At 44.9% G+C, this 21,856-nt stretch overlaps 3 protein-coding genes across 7 annotated transcripts; 2 read left to right on the forward strand and 1 right to left on the reverse strand.

Moving 5' to 3' along the window:
- Nucleotides 1–4,016: 4,016 nt before the first annotated feature.
- LOC118314085 (tubulin beta-1 chain) lies at nt 4,017–8,648 on the forward strand. The gene is made up of 4 exons (XM_035640220.2): nt 4,017–4,153; nt 6,957–7,065; nt 7,152–7,262; nt 7,359–8,648. The coding sequence occupies exons 1-4, from the start codon at nt 4,097–4,099 to the stop codon at nt 8,417–8,419; spliced, it is 1,338 nt and encodes a 445-aa protein (XP_035496113.1). The 5' UTR covers nt 4,017–4,096; the 3' UTR covers nt 8,420–8,648.
- A 3,244-nt stretch (nt 8,649–11,892) lies between these two features.
- Nucleotides 11,893–15,752, forward strand: LOC118313984 (tubulin beta-1 chain). Its single transcript, XM_035640018.2, has 4 exons — nt 11,893–12,048; nt 14,108–14,216; nt 14,303–14,413; nt 14,510–15,752. Exons 1-4 carry the CDS (start codon nt 11,992–11,994, stop codon nt 15,568–15,570), a joined length of 1,338 nt encoding a protein of 445 aa, XP_035495911.1. The 5' UTR covers nt 11,893–11,991; the 3' UTR covers nt 15,571–15,752.
- Nucleotides 15,753–15,858: 106 nt separating this feature from the next.
- Nucleotides 15,859–20,959, reverse strand: bcl2l16 (BCL2 like 16). Of its 5 annotated transcripts, none has more exons than XM_035640024.2 (4): nt 20,572–20,959; nt 19,368–19,457; nt 18,854–19,227; nt 15,859–16,969 (listed from the first exon to the last, which is right to left on the reverse strand). In XM_035640024.2, exons 2-4 carry the CDS (start codon nt 19,423–19,425, stop codon nt 16,841–16,843), a joined length of 561 nt encoding a protein of 186 aa, XP_035495917.1. In that variant the 5' UTR covers nt 19,426–19,457; nt 20,572–20,959; the 3' UTR covers nt 15,859–16,840. The 5 variants fall into 5 exon arrangements, with proteins under 5 accessions (XP_035495917.1, XP_035495916.1, XP_035495913.1 ...); XM_035640023.2 differs by having other exon boundaries at nt 20,568–20,959; XM_035640020.2 differs by having other exon boundaries at nt 18,854–19,457; nt 20,572–20,953.
- Between the last annotated feature and the right edge of the window lie 897 nt (nt 20,960–21,856).

Consider the following 21,856-nt stretch of genomic DNA (forward strand, 5'->3'; position numbering starts at 1 on the left):
TGCCACGTTTTGTTGACGACTGGAACGACAAGGCCTCACAAATTCCACACCAGTTCTGCAGGCTCATGGGTGATATGGTGTGGTCGGCCACGCAAACGTGACGCATGATTTGTCAGAAGCAAAATGGCAAGACAAAAACTCGTGGACGTAATATACTGTACCTATTTATTGATGCATACACAGTGGGATGCTACTTCCCCATGCTGAGCTGGTTGCATCACGACTGAGCTACTGCTTCATTTATTCAAATAAAAAAAAAATCAATGACAAAGGATGTTTGGCCCTTAAAAATATATATTGATTTCAATTATAGATCATGCGAGGGGGAAATTCCACTCTAAACTCAATTTCGACCAAGTACAGGGTCGTATTTCTGATTGCACAAGGCAGTATTAGTGACAGTGGAGTGTTTTACATGGGCTGTTATCTTAATACTGTCTCAAAACTCAGCTATCAGTGGCCTACATCCGAAAACTATCAGTGTCGACCTTTTAAACCAGACGGCTCTCTCTATTCTTTCTGCTTCTTTCCCAGCCCTGGCCATTGTATATTCCAGCATCTCTCACAAAGCCACCTCAGGGTGGGACTTGCAGTGAAAACAAGCAGTCTTGTCCTCTGACACACTTTGATGGCGTCTAATGTGTTCTTTCCGTGGACTGACGGGGGCCTTGGTGTGCAGCAGAATGCGACACGGGCTGAATGCTTCGGCTGCGGGAAGGGAGTAACCGGATATCAGAGTGATATCAGTGCTTCTCCCAGCAGACATACTGTACATGAGCCCGGCTGCTCCTGTCTCACACCTGTCCGGCCTGGCAGCGCCTCCCCCCCCCCGTAATATCTAGAACACGACCAGTTGCACACTGAATGAGCATCCGCCCAGCTGGTGCACTATTGTCCTCAAAATACATCTAAGTTTCAATGTCGAATGCAAGTTTGTGTCTCTATGTATTTATTCTGCACAAGCTATCGCCTCTCTATCCAAATCGGACCTGTATTCCGCAGTACATCACGGCTTCTTCTTACACCTCTGACAGACACGTGAATGAATATCATTCATTGGGGTAGAAGAAAACGAATTAAATTCACACAAACAGTCCAATCTAGGGAAAAGTGTCCTTCTCCCGAGTTGTTCATTTGTCTCTGTACTTGATTTGTATTTGCGATTTATAAACTAATGACAAGTGTTAAAGAAAAGAAACACTCAGCACACGCCACTGATAATGATTCTGTTACACAGTTAATACACGTATTGCATAAATTATAGATTGGGCTTAAATACTTCCTGAGAGCTACTTGATTCCACATATCGTTGGGCGGCAGCGCTGTATGAATGACTTGTCCTGTAAAGCGCTTTGAGTGGTCAATAAGACTAGAAAAGTGGTATATAAATAATTACCACCATATTTACATGTGTCAGGTAAAAGCACTAATCTTACAGAGGGAATTGTGGATATTCCAGTTGACAGTATGGCAGCTCAACATGGAAAGTCATGACGATAGCCTGCTCTCTTTTTTACTGATGAATTTAGATGTAAAACTTTGTTTGTTTTGTTTTTTTACATATATTTGGCAAATAACAAGATATACATGAGAAACGAAAGACAGGAAAACACAGGATTAAACCTGGGAACATGTATTTTTTCATGTCATGGGGCCTTTAACAATTATTCAGCAATCCATCTTTATCTAAATGCACTTTCAGGTTAAATGCTAAAACTGAATTTCAGTGGTCTGGATCTCATGTTGTGTAACATTTAACTGTTTCAAGTCAATGTCAGATTTGGAGTCTGTTGCTTTATTATTAGAAATCCCTGACATTTCACTTGATGCTGTCCTTTTTTAACACAAGTATTCAGTCCCAAAATCCCGCAGTTAGTAAATATAATGTCCACTAATGCTTATATTTGGGGATTAAAGCTCCTCAGAGCCAAAATTCCACATCTTTATATTTCAGCAATTGCATGATGGATATATTCAAATGCTACGTCCTTGTCTACCAGATCTCCACCCTGTCAGACAGACAGTAAGTTATAGTTTTCCCAAGTGAATGTTTGATGATGAAATAACCAATGGAAATCTTGAGCAGGGCTGGTGGGGGCGTGTCTATGCAGCAGCAGCTGTGCCCTCGTTTGTCGTATGGATCTGGCTGCTGGAGGCTGAGCGCCGGATGCTGCAGTGTCGAGAGAGATGCTGAGTCACTGGAAGCAGCACTGGTTCCAACAGGGCTTCACAGCTACTGCGTGCCGCTGTACCGTAAGCACACTGTGGGAGGTGCTTCTACATAAGGTCACGTATTTCTAGAAAAGCATCAAACGGCAAAATCTCCGCCCAGTCCACTGTAGGCTTTAACCAAAAACCATTGATGCACTCATCCACCCGAAGAAAGAGGCCATTTAATAAATGATCAGTCCCGAGTCTGCACTCGTGAAAACAATACCACCAGGTGTAAAGAAGGGGAGGGGCTGCAATACAAGCTTGCTGGTCATATTTGTTCATAACCCTGATTCATTCTCTCAGTGTCAAGGGGCAAACGGGAGGTTTTCGTGTGTCAGATTTCAATGAAATGCACACAGACAATGTGAGGCCCATACCTACAATACAATTAGGATAAGTGTAGCAGCGGTGTTCTTGTAAAAGCACCCAGGCCACGCCCAAGGCCCGGGGAAGATGAATTCATAATAATGCTAATCAGTTTTAATAAGACACAATGAATGAATTGTTATTCCTACACCCCCCCAGAAACCCTTTACTTTTCTGCACAATAACTAATTTACATAAGAATGTATGGTATGTACAGATACTGTGCTAAAGTCTCGGTGGCTTCATGGGAAGATTATTATAAAGCCCTGTTGCTAATGCACAAGTCTGGTGTGTCCAGTTGGAAAGCACTCTTCTTAGTCATAGTCTTTCTGGGCCAGTTTGTCTAAACCTTACATTGATGCTGCATGCTAATACGTCATATTCATACTTCAACATCAGAGTCCATTCTGATGCATGGGGGAAATCTTCCCACCAGCTCATCCACGAGCAGAAACCGAAACCACAGAGGGGAACTAATCTGTGGAATGAGCTGCTGTTGTGCTGATCTGGCCACGAAAAATATGTTATAACCGCCTTAGGCCCGAAGGACACGTGACTGAAAATCACTGTTGTAGCTGTATTAAATCAGAGTCATGGCCCGTCTGAGTGCGCTAATGAAACGTCAGGTTATCGGACAACTGCAGTCTGTTAGTCACGCAGCCACGTTGGCTGCTGAGAAGTAGAAGTCAACTAAGTTGGCTGTCATACATTCGATCAAATCAGCTAAAATTAGCTCTGTCATTCTTTATCCCAGCATTTCCAAAAAGGTTTACCATTTCATGGGCTGTGCATCAAGGATGTGCTATTTGTGGTTTTTTGTTCGTGATACTTGCTGCTGAGCTTTTGTTGTTAAATATTTGACATAGTCCAGATATTTAACTGGAACACTTAAAAGTGCAATATTCATTTCATTTCAAATGAGTGCAACTACCAACTGTGCAATACTTATTCTCTGTGTGCAATTATTGTTACTGCTCTGTATATAGCATTTATATTTCATAATTTATATTGTGTACATATCTAGTGCTTTTTTTACATTCTGCTTTCCACTGTGTTGGAAAAAGGATAATCTTATTTTATCTTATCTTATCGTCATAATTGGTACATTTCACATTCATAAGGAAACATTTTCTAAATCCTTCCCAATCTTTATCAATCTTATGATAGAATTGAATTCATATAATGTATTGATTTATGATTTATTGACATTCATTTTTGCTCTGGTTATCTTCTGTCTATATCCGATTGTCTATTGTCCATCTGAAGAAGATGAGCAACGTCTACAGATTTCAGCCAGTCACACGTCTGAGATGATTGTGACTGACAGGCTGGCTGGACCAATGGCGGTTAAGTGTTTGAACGTTTGATTGGTCAAAATTTGTGTCCGTACTGATGTCAGCCAACAGACAGTCGAGCTGCGCAGTAAAGGGGCGGGTTCAGCGGTAGTATAAAGAGGGAGCTGACTGCAGTCTCTGTGCAAGTGTCTGTTGAAGTCGAGTCCACCTCCAGCAAGAAAATGAGGGAAATCGTGCATCTCCAGGCCGGCCAGTGCGGAAACCAGATCGGTGCCAAGGTCAGTGAAACTCATTTTTGTCTTTTAGCACTAAACAGAATCATTTAATGGCGAAACAGTGTATTTTCTTTCGGGATGTGCGGTTTTGGTGCTGCGAAGCTTTGGACGCTTATCCCCTGCGCCACCTGGTGGTGACAAAAAAAAATCCTAAACCAACTGCGTCATTCCGATGTTTCTCAACATAGATTTTTAAAGATGTATTTGAATATATTGTATTCCTGTTTTCGCTCCATTTACATCAGTCGTGTGTGTTTTCTTCACCCTCCTAAATAAGACGGACCGTGTCGTCATCAGAACAATAGGTTATCAGTTTCCACTGCGCCGTTCTCAAGGCCGTTCTTCATTATTTTTTTCTAAATATCATTCTATTAAACGTTATCATGTCAACCCAAGTATTACATTGAGATGTGTGTGTGTGGATTAGATGTGTCGTGTTCTGGTCCGGGAGCCGGTGCTTTGTTCCCAGACGCGTCCCAGAAAAAAACCACACCCTGGGAATCGATGTGTCCCACTGAACACACTGTTCCCTGAACGCTCCATTTTTCTCAACCACTGCCTCTTGTCTCTTCGTCTGTCACCGAAGAATGGACAAATGACAAAAAGATATTGAACTCATTTTTTTTACTGAATGTTTAAAAAATAAATATTTAAAATCATCCTTTGCATCCATTGTTGATTAAAACACACGTTTTAAGAGACCGATTTAAAAAATCTGGTTGACGTCACTATAGGTTTAAAATGACTAAATGGACGAATACGCAGGTCCGGATTAACGACCTAGGGTGCCCCGGGGTGGCCACTCTTAAAGCCCCCCCCCCCCCCCCCCCCCCAACTGACTTTAAATGTAAAATAGTGAATTGATATATTGCAGGAACACCATATATTTACAAGCTAAAGTACAGGCTTACCACACACACTACAGAAAAAAAAAAATGATGACCCTACCAAAACGTGACAAGTGCCAGACGAGCCCTGACGCACTGATGCTCAAATCTCAATGCAACTCAAATCCCAGTGCAGCATGTCATGCACCCATATATATGTGCAACTGAATTGCAAAAGATTACAATTCTTTCTTTGCATTTTTTCCAGTAAATGATACCTATATTATAGAAAATATGACAAGCACAATTCTGCCAAGGGATCCCTCCTATACCTGACTCATGCGCCATGTAAAGCCTTTGCCATTGCCACACAGTTACACCTGACACCCCAGTGCTCCCTACCCTGGGACCCAGACGAATTCTGGGAGCTCATTTCAATTTGCCCTGCCCAGAATACGGTCTGGATCCCCTCCGCTGGGAAGTGGATTTGCCCCTGGCAGAAAACTTGCCGGTCCAATCGCAACTGATAATCTGATAATGGGCGGGGTTTTTACCACGACGAGGACGGAAGCGGCTTTTGTTAGCGACCAAGGCTGCCGCCGAGGAACGAGCATTGACTAAAAGAACCCGATCTCTTCAAGTTTCTCCCACAAAAACGGCAGCACTGGTTCCCAGACATTGTGGAATCATCGTCACAGACATCTTCGCTCTACAGACGTGGTCACGTCTGCGTCTGTCGGTAACGCCTCTTGGAAATCGCAAATGAACCGAGAGGTCCCAGACTAATACGTATTTGAGTGTCAGTCTGGCTACGCCTCCCACTACGATCATCCTTCCCCTTTAAAACGTTTGCGGCCTCTGTCGGTCTAAGAATCCATCTATACAGAACAGAATAAGGTATAAGCAAACCATATTTTCTGACGATCAAGCATCTCCTCTTCTGACAAATTTAAGCATAGCAACTGTAAATTATAGATAATATTTATTAATTATAAATGTTATCAGGCCCATTCAAACTGGCTAGCCCAGATTTCCTAAAACACATTTCAAATGCAAAGCACTATTTGTGTATGGCTTGGTCTGAATAATAATTTGCTGAGTGATGTGCATCCATATTGCCCTGCAGTATACCCTCCCTGCTATTCGACGTTTATAACTCAATGGTTGATCATTAGTCAATCTCAATCAGTAGCTTTCCATCTCGCATTAGCTCGTTTTAAAATCATGTGCGCCAATGAGGAGAGCAATCACGTCTATAAATTGTCTGGACTGCTCCTCAGAGTTTGCTGCCTGAAATTGCGGGTTTCATTTCCTGTACGCATGATGTCGTCATCTTTTCATAGCCGCCATTTATAAACTGTAACACGTGTCGTTCCCTCGGCAGAACGCACACGCACAGTTCAGACTCAGGATAAAGCACTTTATTCTTTGACACACACTTAACTCAGAAATACTGTCCTTTCATTCCCCTCCCCCACCCGGCGCTGAGATGCTCTGCAAACGAGCACATCAACGCAACACTGTAGTTATTTCCTGACATCAGACTCGGAGAGGAGAGAACACACGTTCACCTGACTGCTGTTCCCGCAGATCTCTCTCGTCACTCTCTCCTCGTGAAGGATCGTTACGCTTCATCCTCTGACAATATTGACTAACTGGCTTCGGCATGAAGGGGGAGCGGCGCCTTGTTTAATTAGGCACTGGTCTCATTGTCTTAATCATTTGGTGCCCCCCCCCCCCATTGGCTGGTGCCCTGGGCACTCGCCCCGATTCTATAAACGGATAATCCAGGCTTGCAGTTGTCAGTTACTTGACATCAAAGCGTCTAAATCCTGTAATGTCATACAAACGAATATCTTATCTTGGTCGTATATATTAAACAGAATGAGCATAAAACCTCCAAAGCAGCAAAATAAAACTGACTGATTAATGAATGCATGTTCCAGCTAACAAAGCTGTGTATTCTTTTTGTCTGACAGTTCTGGGAGGTCATCAGTGATGAACATGGAATTGACCCAACCGGTTCATACCATGGTGACAGTGACCTGCAGCTTGACAGGATCAACGTCTACTACAATGAAGCCTCAGGTAAGTTAAATTCAGCTTAAATGTTAATCCATATTAATAGCACAGTTTTGTGAAGCTTTACATTTTCTTTCTCCCTATGTTTGTAGGTGGTAAATACGTGCCCCGTGCTGTGCTGGTCGATCTGGAGCCAGGCACCATGGACTCTGTGAGGTCTGGGCCTTTTGGCCAGATCTTCAGACCAGACAACTTTGTGTTTGGTAAGTTTAACATTTTTAACGGTTGAGATACTTTAAATCGCCACTCATAATCCACCCTGAGTTCTGTGGATCTGAATCTGAATTCTTGCCTTACAGGCCAGAGTGGTGCTGGTAACAACTGGGCCAAGGGTCACTACACTGAGGGTGCCGAGCTGGTGGACTCCGTCATGGATGTTGTGAGGAAGGAGGCAGAGAACTGCGACTGCCTACAGGGCTTCCAGCTCACCCACTCCCTGGGTGGTGGTACCGGCTCCGGCATGGGAACCCTGCTCATCAGCAAGATCCGTGAAGAATATCCCGACCGCATCATGAACACCTTCAGCGTGGTGCCTTCCCCAAAAGTATCAGACACGGTTGTTGAGCCCTACAATGCCACACTGTCAGTCCACCAGCTCGTAGAAAACACAGACGAGACCTTTTGCATCGACAACGAGGCGCTGTACGACATCTGCTTCCGCACCCTCAAACTCACGACCCCCTCGTACGGTGACCTCAACCACTTGGTTTCTGCTACCATGAGCGGTGTCACCACCTGCCTCAGGTTCCCCGGGCAGCTCAACGCCGACCTGCGCAAGCTGGCTGTCAACATGGTGCCATTCCCCCGTCTGCACTTCTTCATGCCAGGCTTCGCTCCTCTCACAAGCAGAGGCAGCCAGCAGTACAGGTCCCTCACTGTGCCAGAGCTCACCCAGCAGATGTTCGATTCAAAGAACATGATGGCCGCCTGCGATCCACGCCACGGCCGCTACCTGACGGTGGCCGCCATCTTCCGTGGACGCATGTCCATGAAGGAGGTTGATGAGCAGATGCTGAACGTGCAGAACAAGAACAGCAGCTACTTCGTGGAATGGATCCCCAACAACGTGAAGACCGCCGTCTGCGACATTCCTCCCCGTGGCCTCAAGATGGCCGCCACCTTCATTGGAAACAGCACTGCCATCCAGGAGCTGTTCAAGCGTATCTCCGAGCAGTTCACCGCCATGTTCCGCCGCAAGGCCTTCCTCCACTGGTACACCGGCGAGGGCATGGACGAGATGGAGTTCACCGAGGCGGAGAGCAACATGAACGACCTGGTCTCCGAGTACCAGCAGTACCAGGACGCCACTGCTGAGGAGGAGGGAGAGTTTGAGGAAGAGGGCGAGGAAGAGCTTGCCTAAAGCTTGCCATGCACAAGGTGTAACGTTATGTTCCAAGTAAAAATAATACTACCTTTTATTTAATGTCACCTTACAGTCATCCAATTCAGTAATAAAAAAACACAATAAAAGAAATGAAGCATTAATAAAGTGTCAATTCACCTTCCATTTTCAAATGTTCCAAGTGTAATTGTCCAATGTTAGTGTAAATGAAATTTGCCTCTCGTTATAATAAAACAGTACATCATGATAATGACTCCGTATTCATGTACCTTGCTTTTATTTGAGCAAATGCTGTAGACGACATGAAGTTGGTGGCATAACAGTTTATTATCTACTGCCACTCAGACAGATGATCTACACACTACACTAGTTTATACTGTGCTTAGTTAAAACTAGTCAGTGCTTTATTTCCCCTGACTGGTTTGATTAAAATGCAAAATCAAAACACGGAAACCTATCATTTATTCAAATAAAAAAAAAAATTACCAAGGATGTTTGGTCCTCACAAATATATATTGTTTGTGTGGTATGTAGTAACCTGATATCAGAGTGGTATCAGTGCTTCTCCCAGCAGACATACTGTACATGAGCCCGGCTGCTCCTGTCTCACACCTGTTCCAGCCTGGCAGCGCTTCCCCTGTAATATCTATAACACGACCAGTTGCACACTAAATGAGCATCCGCCCAGCTGGTGCACTATTGTCCTCAAAACATAGACACAAGTGTGTGTCTATTTGTATTTATTCTGCACAAGCTATGGACTTTGAATTCAAATCAGAACCTGTATGCTGCAGGACATCATGGCTTCTTCTTACAGCTCACTGTTTACCCCAGTGGTGCCCCTGGGGAGGCATGAGCCACATCCATGGGGGACACGTGAATGATTATCATTCATTGGGGCAGAAAATCTAGTGAAATGTACACAAACAGCAGACTAGCGGTTTTCAACAAGCGAACACATCAGTCAAATCTATGGAGAAGTGTCTTCCTCCTGAGTTGATCCTTAAGTCATGTGTCTCTGTATATGCAGTTTGTGTCATCCATAATGATTCTGCAGTAAATGTCTAAATTCTATCGGTTACATAGTAAATACACAGTTACATAAAACACACAATGGCCTTTAATACTTCCTGATTTGTTCTGCTATGGAGGGAATTGTGGATATTTGATTGGCATTTACAGCAGTTAATAGCTGCAAAGTCATGACAATAGCCTGCTCTCTGTTGTCGAGGACTCTTATCCACCACCTTTGCCTACGCCCGATGATTTTACTGATGAATTTGCAAGTGTAGGTCCCATGTGCACGGGTCACTTACTGGCAGAATTTACTGTCACGGGAGGGAGTTAAAAATTCAGCCCTGTGTGCAGGGTGAGCATTACGTGTCACTGACGAAATTATCAAAAGCATAAGGTCTTAAGCTTAATCCAATCAACCAAAGTGAAGTTTTATCTTTATAAGAGGCTGAAGAAAAACTTGTGTGTTTAATTTCCCTGTAAAGCAATGTCTTAAATATGTGGACATTCACATTTCAAAGGATATGACAGTCAATCAGCAGCGGCATTTTCTTCCCACAATGAAAAAAGTAAATTCTTAATATATGACTCAGCTTTTTAATAGTTCAAAAAGTCAATGTCAGATTTGGAGTCTGTTGCTTTATTATCACAAATCACTGATATTTCACTTGATGCTGTTTTTAACACAAGTATTCAGTCTTAAAATCCAGCAATTGGTAAATGTAATGTCCACTAATGCTTATATTTGGGAATTACAGCTTCTCAGAGCCAAACTTCCACATCTTTATATTTCAGCAATTACATGATGGATATATTCAAATGCTATGACTATGCTATTGTCTATCAGATCTCCTCCCTGTCAGACAGACGGTAAATTATTGTTTTCCCAAGTGGATGTTTGGTGATGAAATAACATGTGTGGCATCACAGGAAATCTTCTTACAGCATTATAACCACTGAGCAGGGTTGGTGGGGGCGTGTCTATGCAGCAGCAGCTGTGCCCTCGTTGTCGTATCGATCTGGCTGCTGGAGGCTGAGCGCTGGATGCTGCAGTGGCGAGAGAGATGCTGAGTCACTGGAAGCAGCACTGGTTCCAACAGGGCTTCACAGCTACTGCGTGCCGCTGTACCGTAAGCACACTGTGGGTGGTGCTTCGTCACAAGGTACCATATTCCTAAAAAGCGTCAAACAGTAAAATCTCCGCCCAGTCCACTGAAAGCTTTCACCACAAACCATGGATGCACTCATCCTCCCGAAGAAAGAGGCCAATGAATAATTGATCATTTTGTTTGCACAAAGGCAAAAGTCTGCAGAGAAACAAAAATGACTGAGACCAAAGAGAACATCCACTGAGTCCTGAGTCATTCTGTCAGACTCATGTGGCCTACGGGAGGACTGTTCACATGGTAGACAGTACAAGGAATCCAGTCTTATGTTAGATGGGCTGTTACCAGGACCTCAGACATATTGAGTTATTTGTAACCCCAACAGTATCGTGCCTCAGGGCCTATAGATGCCCTCTTTAACCTTTTTTTTTAGATATCAAGTCCTGGATGGCAGAGAATTTTCTTCAGCTCAACCAGAACAAAAGTGAAGTTTTAGCTATCGGTACTGAAGCCCAGATAGACAAATTCAGTACAAAACTGCAGGCACTTAGTCTTAACCCCAGTAGACAAGTCAAACATCTTGGAGTTATCATTGACTCTGATTTTAGGTTTGAACCACACATAAAAAAACATAACAAAGGCTGGTTGTTATCATCTTAAAAAACATTGCCAGGGTGCGACCGTTTGTCTCGCAGGCCAATACAGAGACTCCAATGCATGCTTTTATTAACTGCAGAATTCATTATTGCAACAATGCTCTACCTTGTGGTCCACCGAAAAAGAATTGAGGTCAATTCCAACTACTCCAAATTGCAGCCGCACGCGTGATGACCAAGACCAGAGAGAGAGCACACATTATTACACCCATTTTAAAGTCTCTACATTGGTTACATGTCAGCTTCAAAATTGATTTCTCTCTTCTCTTTTAGTCAGGCAACGCCAGGCTAATACAACAGTGTAATCAGCATACATTCATAGTTCTACCCCATGGCACTGTTCATAAATCCTTCCCAATCTCCAACAATTTGATGATAGAATTTAATCTATATATGGAGACACATGATTAAGTATTGTTACCTGCTATATTATTATAATCTTGCAATGTCATTGATTCATTTTGATCTTGTTATCTTCTGTTTATCGCCCATTGTCTATCTTGTTCTGGGACAATAAAGTTTCAAATAAAAGAAAAAAAGTTGAGCAACGTCTGCAGATTAGCCAGTCACACGTTCGGGATGAATGTGACTGACAGGCTCGTCGGACCAATGGCAGTTAAGTATTCGAACATTTGATTGGTCGAAGTTTGTGTCTGGAAGAAATCCGTGCGAGCGTCAGCAAATGGGCAGTCGAGCTGCGCAGCGGAGGGCGGGGTCGGTGTTAGTATAAAGAGGTTGCTGACTGCAGTTTGTGCGCGGATTTAAAAAAAATTCTCAATTGTCCGTAGAAGTCTAGTCGAGCTCCAGCGAAAAAATGAGGGAAATTGTGCATCTCCAGGCCGGTCAGTGCGGAAACCAGATTGGCGCCAAGGTAAAGTAAAACCAACTGTGTATTTTACTGCTAAGCTGAATAATTTAATGTGGAAAACACTGCGTTTTCTTCGGGGATGTGCCGACCGACGCTTCTCGACCCGAGCTGGTTCGGTGCGGTTTGCTGCTGCGAAGCTTTTGACACTTATCCCCTACGCCACCTGGCGGCCGCCGAAAAACAACTGCGTCATTCCGATGTTTTCTACCTTCGCTTTTAAAATATCTTATTTGAATATGTCGTATTCTGGGGTTCTTCTCTTTATACATCAAAACCGGTGTGTTTTATTCACCCTCCTAAATAAGACGAGATAATCCTTTATTCGTCGAAGGACGGGGGGGGGGGGGGGCGGCGTGTGGGCCACATCGTCATGACACCGACAAGTTACTAGTTTTCACTGCGTCGTAATCTATTTTAATTCTCATTCTATTCCGCGTCATCGTTGAACGGTGTGCGCGACGTCGAATGTAGAAGACGCGAATGTGCGACTTCAAATGGGAGAAATAATGAAAGCAGCGGTGGATCTGCTCCCTGTGCAGAAGTTGAGGTGTGTCGAGCACACGATTGTAAACTTCGGATTGTTTTTTTTTCTTTCAAACGAGGCTCCGTCGGTTGATAAAACTCGAGGCGCGCTGCGACACTGGGCGTCGCGCGACCCACCGACCGACCCACCGACCCATCCCTAATTTTCCGCCCCGGTAGGCCGGTTTGCTTTGTGCCCCGATACGCGTCCCATTGGGGAAAAAAACAAAAACCCCACCCCGCGATGTAGATCACGGTGCCCTCGTACGATCGATTCATATCGTGATCGATCTTCATTCGCCGTGTGATCTGATTTTCTTTTTCTTCCATTTTTTTTTTTTTTTTTTCAGAGGAAGTCGTTACAGACCGCGGGGAAGTTTTTCTGCGACGCTCCTCCGGGGAATTCGGAAACCGCAATGAGTCTCAACGCGAGACAGTTTCGTTACAAAATAAAATCTGAATAAAACTGCGCGATCGTTCGTGACAACCAGCATATTTTAATTATTATTTTTTGGGGATGAGGAGAGATGCGTGTGCGTAGTGACTCGGGCTGTGTCGGAGCCTGTCCGGTGCAGTGGGCGTGGCCAACTCTCCCTCCCCGCTCGCAGCGCTGAGCCGCCATTGGCCACGTGACGACGGAGCGGCTGCACACGGTGCGCCGGCCGGGTCAGAGCTGCCACAGCTAATCGACCAGTAATCGACGACTAAATTGATCGACAACTATTTTGATAATAGGTTTAGGTTGTAAAAAAAAGTGTGATTTCAGCTTCTTCAATGTGAATATTTTCAGTTTTTCCTTTGCGCCTCTAGGACAGTAAACTAACGATCTTTTGGTGTGTGGACAGAAACTTAACATCGTCTTGGGAAACACGATCAACGTTTTTCACCATTTTATCGACCAAACAATTAAACCGAGAAAATAATCGGCAGATTAATCGATAATTAAAATTAACCGTCGCATCCCTGGTCTGGTGGGATGTGCCAATGGACAAATTAAAAAAAAACTATTTGACTTTTTTTTCTTCCCCGGAATGTTGTAACATTTCTGTTGAAGTCGCATCCATTCCATCCATTGTCGATTTTCAAACGAAACATTTTAGAGACTGATTTAAAATCTAGGGGGATGAAATGGCAAAATGTCGAAGAAACCCATTTGTTCTTCATGTAACCGAAGCTCAATGTGAAAAAGGGAAGCGGGGGTTGTCGGTTACACTAAATCAAAGCGTCTGAATCCTGTAATGTCATACAAGCGGTATATGTATTTGAATAAAACGTGGTTCCACGGTTTTATGGTAATGAATGAGTCGCAGCCAATAGGGGATCAGAGAAGGCAGTATGGTGCCAAATCGAGCTGAATTTGTTCACTTACTCCATTGATACTTATCCCTGTTGTTAGATGAATAAAGGAATGCATTATCTAGATGGTAATTAAAATAGAATGAGCATAAAAATAAACAGACTGATTAATGAATGCATGTTCCTGAGTCTAGTTTGTTTTCTTCAGAGCTAACAAAGCTGTGTATTCTTTTTGTCTTGACAGTTCTGGGAGGTCATCAGTGATGAACACGGAATTGACCCAACCGGTTCATACCATGGTGACAGTGACCTGCAGCTTGACAGGATCAACGTCTACTACAATGAAGCCTCAGGTAAGTTAAATTCAGCTTAAATGTTAATCCATATTAATAGCACAGTTTTGTGAAGCTTTACATTTTCTTTCTCCCTATGTTTGTAGGTGGTAAATACGTGCCCCGTGCTGTGCTGGTCGATCTGGAGCCCGGCACCATGGACTCTGTGAGGTCTGGGCCTTTTGGCCAGATCTTCAGACCAGACAACTTTGTGTTTGGTAAGTTTAACATTTTTAACGGTTGAGATACTTTAAATCGCCACTCATAATGCACCCTGAGTTCTGTGGATCTGAATCTGAATTCTTGCCTTACAGGCCAGAGTGGTGCTGGTAACAACTGGGCCAAGGGTCACTACACTGAGGGTGCCGAGCTGGTGGACTCTGTCATGGATGTTGTGAGGAAGGAGGCAGAGAACTGCGACTGCCTACAGGGCTTCCAGCTCACCCACTCCCTGGGTGGTGGTACCGGCTCCGGCATGGGAACCCTGCTCATCAGCAAGATCCGTGAAGAATACCCCGACCGCATCATGAACACCTTCAGCGTGGTACCTTCCCCAAAAGTATCAGACACGGTTGTTGAGCCCTACAATGCCACACTGTCAGTCCACCAGCTCGTAGAAAACACAGACGAGACCTTTTGCATCGACAACGAGGCGCTGTACGACATCTGTTTCCGCACCCTCAAACTCACGACCCCCTCGTACGGTGACCTCAACCACTTGGTGTCCGTCACCATGAGCGGTGTCACCACCTGCCTCAGGTTCCCCGGGCAGCTCAACGCCGACCTGCGCAAGCTGGCTGTCAACATGGTGCCATTCCCCCGTCTGCACTTCTTCATGCCAGGCTTCGCTCCTCTCACAAGCAGAGGCAGCCAGCAGTACAGGTCCCTCACTGTGCCAGAGCTCACCCAGCAGATGTTTGATTCAAAGAACATGATGGCCGCCTGCGATCCACGCCACGGCCGCTACCTGACGGTGGCCGCCATCTTCCGTGGACGCATGTCCATGAAGGAGGTTGATGAGCAGATGATGAATGTGCAGAACAAGAACAGCAGCTACTTTGTGGAATGGATCCCCAACAACGTGAAGACCGCCGTCTGCGACATTCCTCCCCGTGGCCTCAAGATGGCCGCCACCTTCATTGGAAACAGCACCGCCATCCAGGAGCTGTTCAAGCGTATCTCCGAGCAGTTCACCGCCATGTTCCGCCGCAAGGCCTTCCTCCACTGGTACACCGGCGAGGGCATGGACGAGATGGAGTTCACCGAGGCGGAGAGCAACATGAACGACCTGGTCTCCGAGTACCAGCAGTACCAGGACGCCACTGCTGAGGAGGAGGGAGAGTTTGAGGAAGAGGGCGAGGAAGAGCTTGCCTAAAGCTTGCCATGCTCAAGGTGTAACGTTACGTTCCAATTAATAATAATACTACCACCTTTAATTTAATGCCGCCTTTCATGGCACCCAAGGTCACCTTACAGTCCATCAGACTTCACGTTCCATATTCAAATGTTCCAAGTGTAAATGTTGAAGTGTAAATAAAGTCCTTCTGCATATTCAAATTTTTGCCTCTGGTTATTATTATCATGATAATGACTTCATGTACATGTTAGCATTATGGTAGACAAGGAGGCTTTTATTTTAGCCAATGCTGTAAACTACATGAAGTTGGTGGTATAACTTGTTTAATAACTACTGCTCAGACATGACATATACACTTCATGAGTTCATACTGTGCTTAGTTGAAAACAGGCAGCCAGTTAAAATGATGACCTATATATTAAATTTAAATGCAGCTAACATCTTTGTGGACCTGGGCCAGTCTGTTCTATAATCCTCAACAACTGCACATCGACTGCACAGCTGACATGGGATGAAAGTGTAATACTGGATCAAAAAGTCCATGTACTAATGTGTAAACATTCGCTCAGTATTCGTCACCATGTGACCGTTGAATTGGCTTAAATGCGCCATACATCAGTTTTGTACATCTGTTATCATCAGCTTTAAATATGCTGTAAGTGACTGGTGCCAGTATGTAACTGCAGCTTTAAAAGGTCAATGTTTTTTATCAGATATTTTAGAAAGGGAAAATGTAATATGTCCTAGACTCAAAAAACTAGAATGTTTCAAGCATTTTCTAATTTTGACAATCATGGCCTACAGCTCAAAAAATATCGAACATGTTCAAGTTTGAGTTGCACTATTCACACAGTACAAATACTGCGTTATCTTGGTCTAGTTCTGTTATATGCAAGCACAATCATGGGGAACACCACTGACTTGTCAGTGGTCCTGAAGATGATCGTAGACGACCTCCACAAGGAGTGGAGGTCACGGAAGGTCATGGCTTGTTCACAGAGTGCTGTGGGGGAAAAGTGTGGTAGGAAAATGTGGAACAAGCAACGGGGATGACCGCAGCCTAGAGATGGCATTTCTGTATTGGAAATCTTTTTTTGAACGATCTTTTTTTTAGCTGTAGGAAAAAATAATTCTTGAAATATTTCAGCGTACGTGTAATGAGTCTGGGATATGACATTTTCACTTAAGTAACTAATGAATTGTGCTTTTCAAAGTTTTTTAAAGAATCAAAAGACACTCGTGCCCCTGCAGACACTTTCCGGCTGTGGCCAGTAGGTGGCAGTGTTGGCTAAGCCATTCTCTTCCACAGCAGGTAGGCGAGGATGCTCGTGGCCAACGCCAGCAGCGTCCAGCGGCACACTCTCTTCACGTGGTCCTCCAGGTACTGCTTCTGTCCGAAGCGTGACACAAAGCCCCCCTGTCAGACAGAAGAGAGGACGGTAAGTAATTCAAATGGAATTAAACATCCCCCCACAGCGTGAAGTGCCAATGGGCCAGAGCCGTTGAGAGGGCGAGTAGCGACAACGGAAGTCCAAAATGCTCGCACGTCACGTGACTCGTGCAGACAGTTCCCGGAAGTTCTTGGCGCGCACTTCGACAGAACTGCGATTTTTTTTGGGTAATTGGTAGTCGATAAATGTATCGATTTACAATATAGCAGACAGTCATGCCTATGTAGTTACTCTATGTAGTTAGTCGATATGTTTTTTTAAAAGTACAATTATTTTCTTCTAAAATGCTTTAAGGCGCATGTGGATTTATGATTCAGATGTGCTGATAATATACAATCTGATAATTTAAACGTCTTCATAAGTGCAACACAGACTCATTGACTCCTTCTGCTGCTACTCTAATGCGCTGCCGCTCACTTCCGGGAACTGTCGAGAGGCTCCATGATCCGCCATTGCTGGGGAAAAAAAATGGTCCACGGGAGTGAACGGAGTTCACTTCGTGTTTTCTAAGTATTTAGTGTCATAACATAAATAAAAAATTGACTGAATACATTGGTTGAGAGACTGAACTATGTATTTAAAAAAAAATAGTTTCTCTGAGGGCCCTCTCAACCCTTACAAAAGGCGTTAAATGGTTCAGGACGGCCGATCGCGACTCATCATGAGAATCTGTCAGCTGATCTACAGACCAGTGAACAAATTTATTTCAAAATAAATTAATGAACAGTGAGCTGGCAGCTTTCAAAAGAAAGGTGGCTATCTATTAGCAAACTCCTATTAGAACACACACACACACACACACACAGTATCATAAATTAATCCGTGTCATAGCTGCGGGGGCCAAACAGAGACTGCTTACGTACAGGAATTTGGTGCTACTCCTGTCAATAGGGGTATGTGTCCCAAACAAAGGGATAAAACGTGAAACAGTATTTGTGAGGCGGAGGCCCCTCTCTTCCTCGGACCAGTAAGAGAACATTCTCATATTATTCAGGAGAGATATGGAGAAAGCATATATATTAGGGCCCCGAACTCCACTGACAAAGTCAGAGCAAGGACCCTTTTGGAATCGAAGGAATTATTATTATTATAATTAGGCAAACAAAATGCTAATTTGAGGCACTAAACGTGCTCGGACCTGCTCGCAAATTTGCACACGCATCAGAACCGGTGAAAATTTTGATATTCTAGGGGTCTCGGGCACGGGCCTGCCGCATTTCTCACTGCTTTAAATTTGATGAAGATGAACGAAACTTGGTAGGCAAATATGTCATGTCAAGACCCCCAAAAAAAGTCAGCAGCCGCCATTACCTCCGACTCTACACCAGCAACTTCAAATTTGGTGCGTGTCATCTCAAGACCTATGGGATCAAACGATGCTCGAAGCTTGTGTAAATTGTTTTTCTTTCATTTTATAGTATCCTCTACAAGTAGGTAGGCAACATTTGAAACGGCATCTTGTTTGAAAGAGGATGTTGATGTGCGTACTGTATTCCTCCAAGTCTGGATTAGTGAGTGAGTGTCTCAGGCCACAGAATCTTCACGGGTCCCAGTTTCACTGAGTGGAACTTAGTTTGGAAATATGTATCTGAAGCACAGTATGAGATGATAGGGGCCTTATTGCAGCATTTTAACCTGGACTTAGTATCAAAGTGTAATTACATGCATGTCATCGCACGTCTGCCGTTTGCACTGTACCTGCCTCAGAGGCAGCAGGATGCCAACATGAGGCACAGACCATGCATGGAACACGGAGAGGGCAGAGTCCCATAGATACACGTTGCTATGTTCGGAGACTCGGCTTCTTCCATCCTCTCCGCAGATGTAGATATTCACTCGTGAACACTCACCCATCCTCCCTTCTCTCGTATTGCAGGACAGATGACCCTTTCCACGTAGACCCCCACACGCTCCTTCAGCTGGGGCAGGACCGCCAGCATGCCCCGCTCTTGGCAATGCAGAGCCATCTGGCCAGCCAGCACGTACACGGACAGCACTGCGCTCCAGGCCAGGTCCCTGCGCCGCCCCCCAGAGACTGGGGGGAAGAAGTGCTCGTCCAGGATGCTCATGAGCATGGGGCAGGCGCTGCTCTCCGTCACATCCTGGAAGACGCGAGGCCAGCGCCTGAAGAAGATGGGGAAGCGGTTGAGGAGCTCGTCCCCGGCGTGGCGCAGGGCTGCGGTGCAGGCCGTAGGGGCGGGACACATGGTCCCGTCTGCCCCCCCTGTGGTTACATAGTCTATATAGTCATGAACCATTAGAAAAGCTTCTCTCACCAGCGGATCAGGGCTGTCCAGGCCCAGTCTGGCCTCTGTCTGCTCCGACTGAAACATGGTCTACCCTGACAGCGACTCCACTACTCACCAAGCTGCATTCTCATTAGTACACAGTTGACAGCTCTATTTCCATGCAGCATAGCCATTCACCTTAGTCTGTCGTGGTGCTGGAGGGGTACTGAAATGTGAAAAAGAAAAATCACATTAGTGTAGGAAGAAGAGGGGAGTACACGTGAAAGAGCGCTGGGGTCCGGAGGAGCGTGTCTGTGTGTGTGTGTGTGTGTTTGTGTGTGTGTTGCAGTCCGACTGGGTCACCCAGTCCCCTCGTCCAGACTAAATATAGAGCCCTTGTTGGAAACTGACACTGATCTCCAACCTAACATGCACAACCATGGCTGTTCCTGACACACATCCCCATTCCGACACGAGCAGCGGGGCTAAATAAAGAGTTAAAGCACAGGATCCGCAGACCGAGGAGCTACAAGTTAGTTTCACAGTGTGTGTGTGTGTGAGAGTGTTACAGTGGATGAGTGAACATAGGTTCACGGGTGACGGGTGACATATGATATCTCACAGGGAGTGGGAAAGCTTTTCTTTTCTGTGATGACTTTTTTCATTTCACTTAATTGTTTTGATATATAAATATATCATATATATATATATATATAATGACTTTTATACTGAGTGCAGTTTACTTTGGTAGTCTTACCTCGCATTTATATGAAATGATTAATTATATTATTCCCATTGACGAGAGGGGGAAAGTCACTTTACTCTACATAATAATAATAATAATAATGATTATACAAGTTTAGATATAGTCAAACGGATGATGGCTGGAGTCCATTTAACCGCTTCAGTTTACGGTTCTATACATTATACAGGCTGACCCGCTGTCACACCGTCGTGGTTTACTGGGACGCAACCGATTAGCAGAGCCGATGTTAATGTTATTAGGAGCATATGTGCTTCCACTGCCACGACAAGTTCAAAATGCCTGCCGATAGAGAGACCTGTTTGAGAGCACAATTTATTGTACGTGCATTCAGCCCTTCTCTGCCCCACATCTTGTTCTTCTTTCTCATATTTTGTTTTTAGGCATTTGAGCCATTTTTGATGACGGAACAGTCGGGCGCGGAGAAAAAAGGCGCGCAGCGAAAGGCAGCGAGACGGGATCCAAACCTACGGCCGCAGCAGAGGACTCAGTCCGCATGCGGGCGGGCCACTCGACCAGGTGAGCTACCGGGGCACGCCTCGGCCCCCCCCTCAACTTCTCTTTCAAACTCACGTACTCCCTGTCAAGTTGTAGGACGTGTTGGACCAGAACCACATTCATTAACATCCATCCATGGACCGGAAAAAAAAAGAAGTCTTCATCGAAGGGTATAATGTGTTAAAAAAAAAGAAAAGAAAGAGCCATTCACGTTCATCGTTTTTAGAAATGTCGACACAGGGCATCACAAAAGCTGGACGAACGAAACCAAAACTAGATTGTCACTCGGTGGAGCGCATAGCCCCGCCACGGTCTCCTCAAATTCATGGGTTCTTTCTTGACCCATCTCCCATGAAGATCTGTTCAGTATTGCTCACAAACTAACTAACTAACCAACTAACTAACTAACAAACGAAACAAAAAGGGAAACCACAACCTTCTTGGCCCGTGGTAACTATCTGTGTGGAGAAACGCACACAAGTGAGTGTTGTCACACTTGTATTTCACCACACGGGAGCAGTAATGTCTTACTAGATACACACAACCTCCCATTTACCATTGTGTGTGTGTGTGTGTGTGTGTGTTTTGGGGAGAGGGGGGCTTGAGCCGTGGCAGGCACTTAGTCATATATGCATCGCAATTAACTCTTCCCACATGTTCAGCAGTAATCTTATCTCTCCTTAAACTAAAGAACACAGTGTATGTAAATGGAAAGCACGAGGAGCCATTCTAAATAGATTGGAGCAAATGTATTTAAATTATGGATAATGCCTATTAGGGCTCTTTCGTGGACTCGCACCCGCGCGCGCGGCCAAACCTACGTTGTCCTCTAAGAGTTACTTCTCCTTTCATGAGCTGGCTTACGCGTCACATGGGGGGATCAGTCGAACGGGCCCGTGTTTTGCATTTATGCTCGTTGTTAATATACTGATTTATAGCAGAGCACAGACATGATCAAGTGGTACCATTAGTGGCCCTGTGTTCTCTGGCCATCTGGCGCGGAATACATTGTGAATGTGCATGGGAGGGAAGATAAGGCTAACCATCCAGAAAGAGCCCTAACCTACCCCCTTCTCTCTCTCTCTCTCTCACACACACACACACACACACACACGCACGCAGGCACACGTACGCAAACATAACTTCAGATGTAGCCCACTATCAGGGAGAGGATGTAAAATGGCCACCTAGTTGTTCCTCGATGCTGATCCACGGAGCAGGGGAAGTGACTTGGTTGATAGGGGCTGCTATCGGGCCTCTCGTATGTTCACGAGGCAGCGTTTGCGAGCAGGGCGACTTCCTGTCTCCCGCCGAGGGAGGATTCTCACGTGTGTACAGTGGCGTCGGCAAAGAATGTGCCGGAA

Source organism: Scophthalmus maximus, chromosome 3 (assembly GCF_022379125.1).
Source record: "Scophthalmus maximus strain ysfricsl-2021 chromosome 3, ASM2237912v1, whole genome shotgun sequence".
NCBI lineage: Eukaryota > Metazoa > Chordata > Actinopteri > Pleuronectiformes > Scophthalmidae > Scophthalmus > Scophthalmus maximus.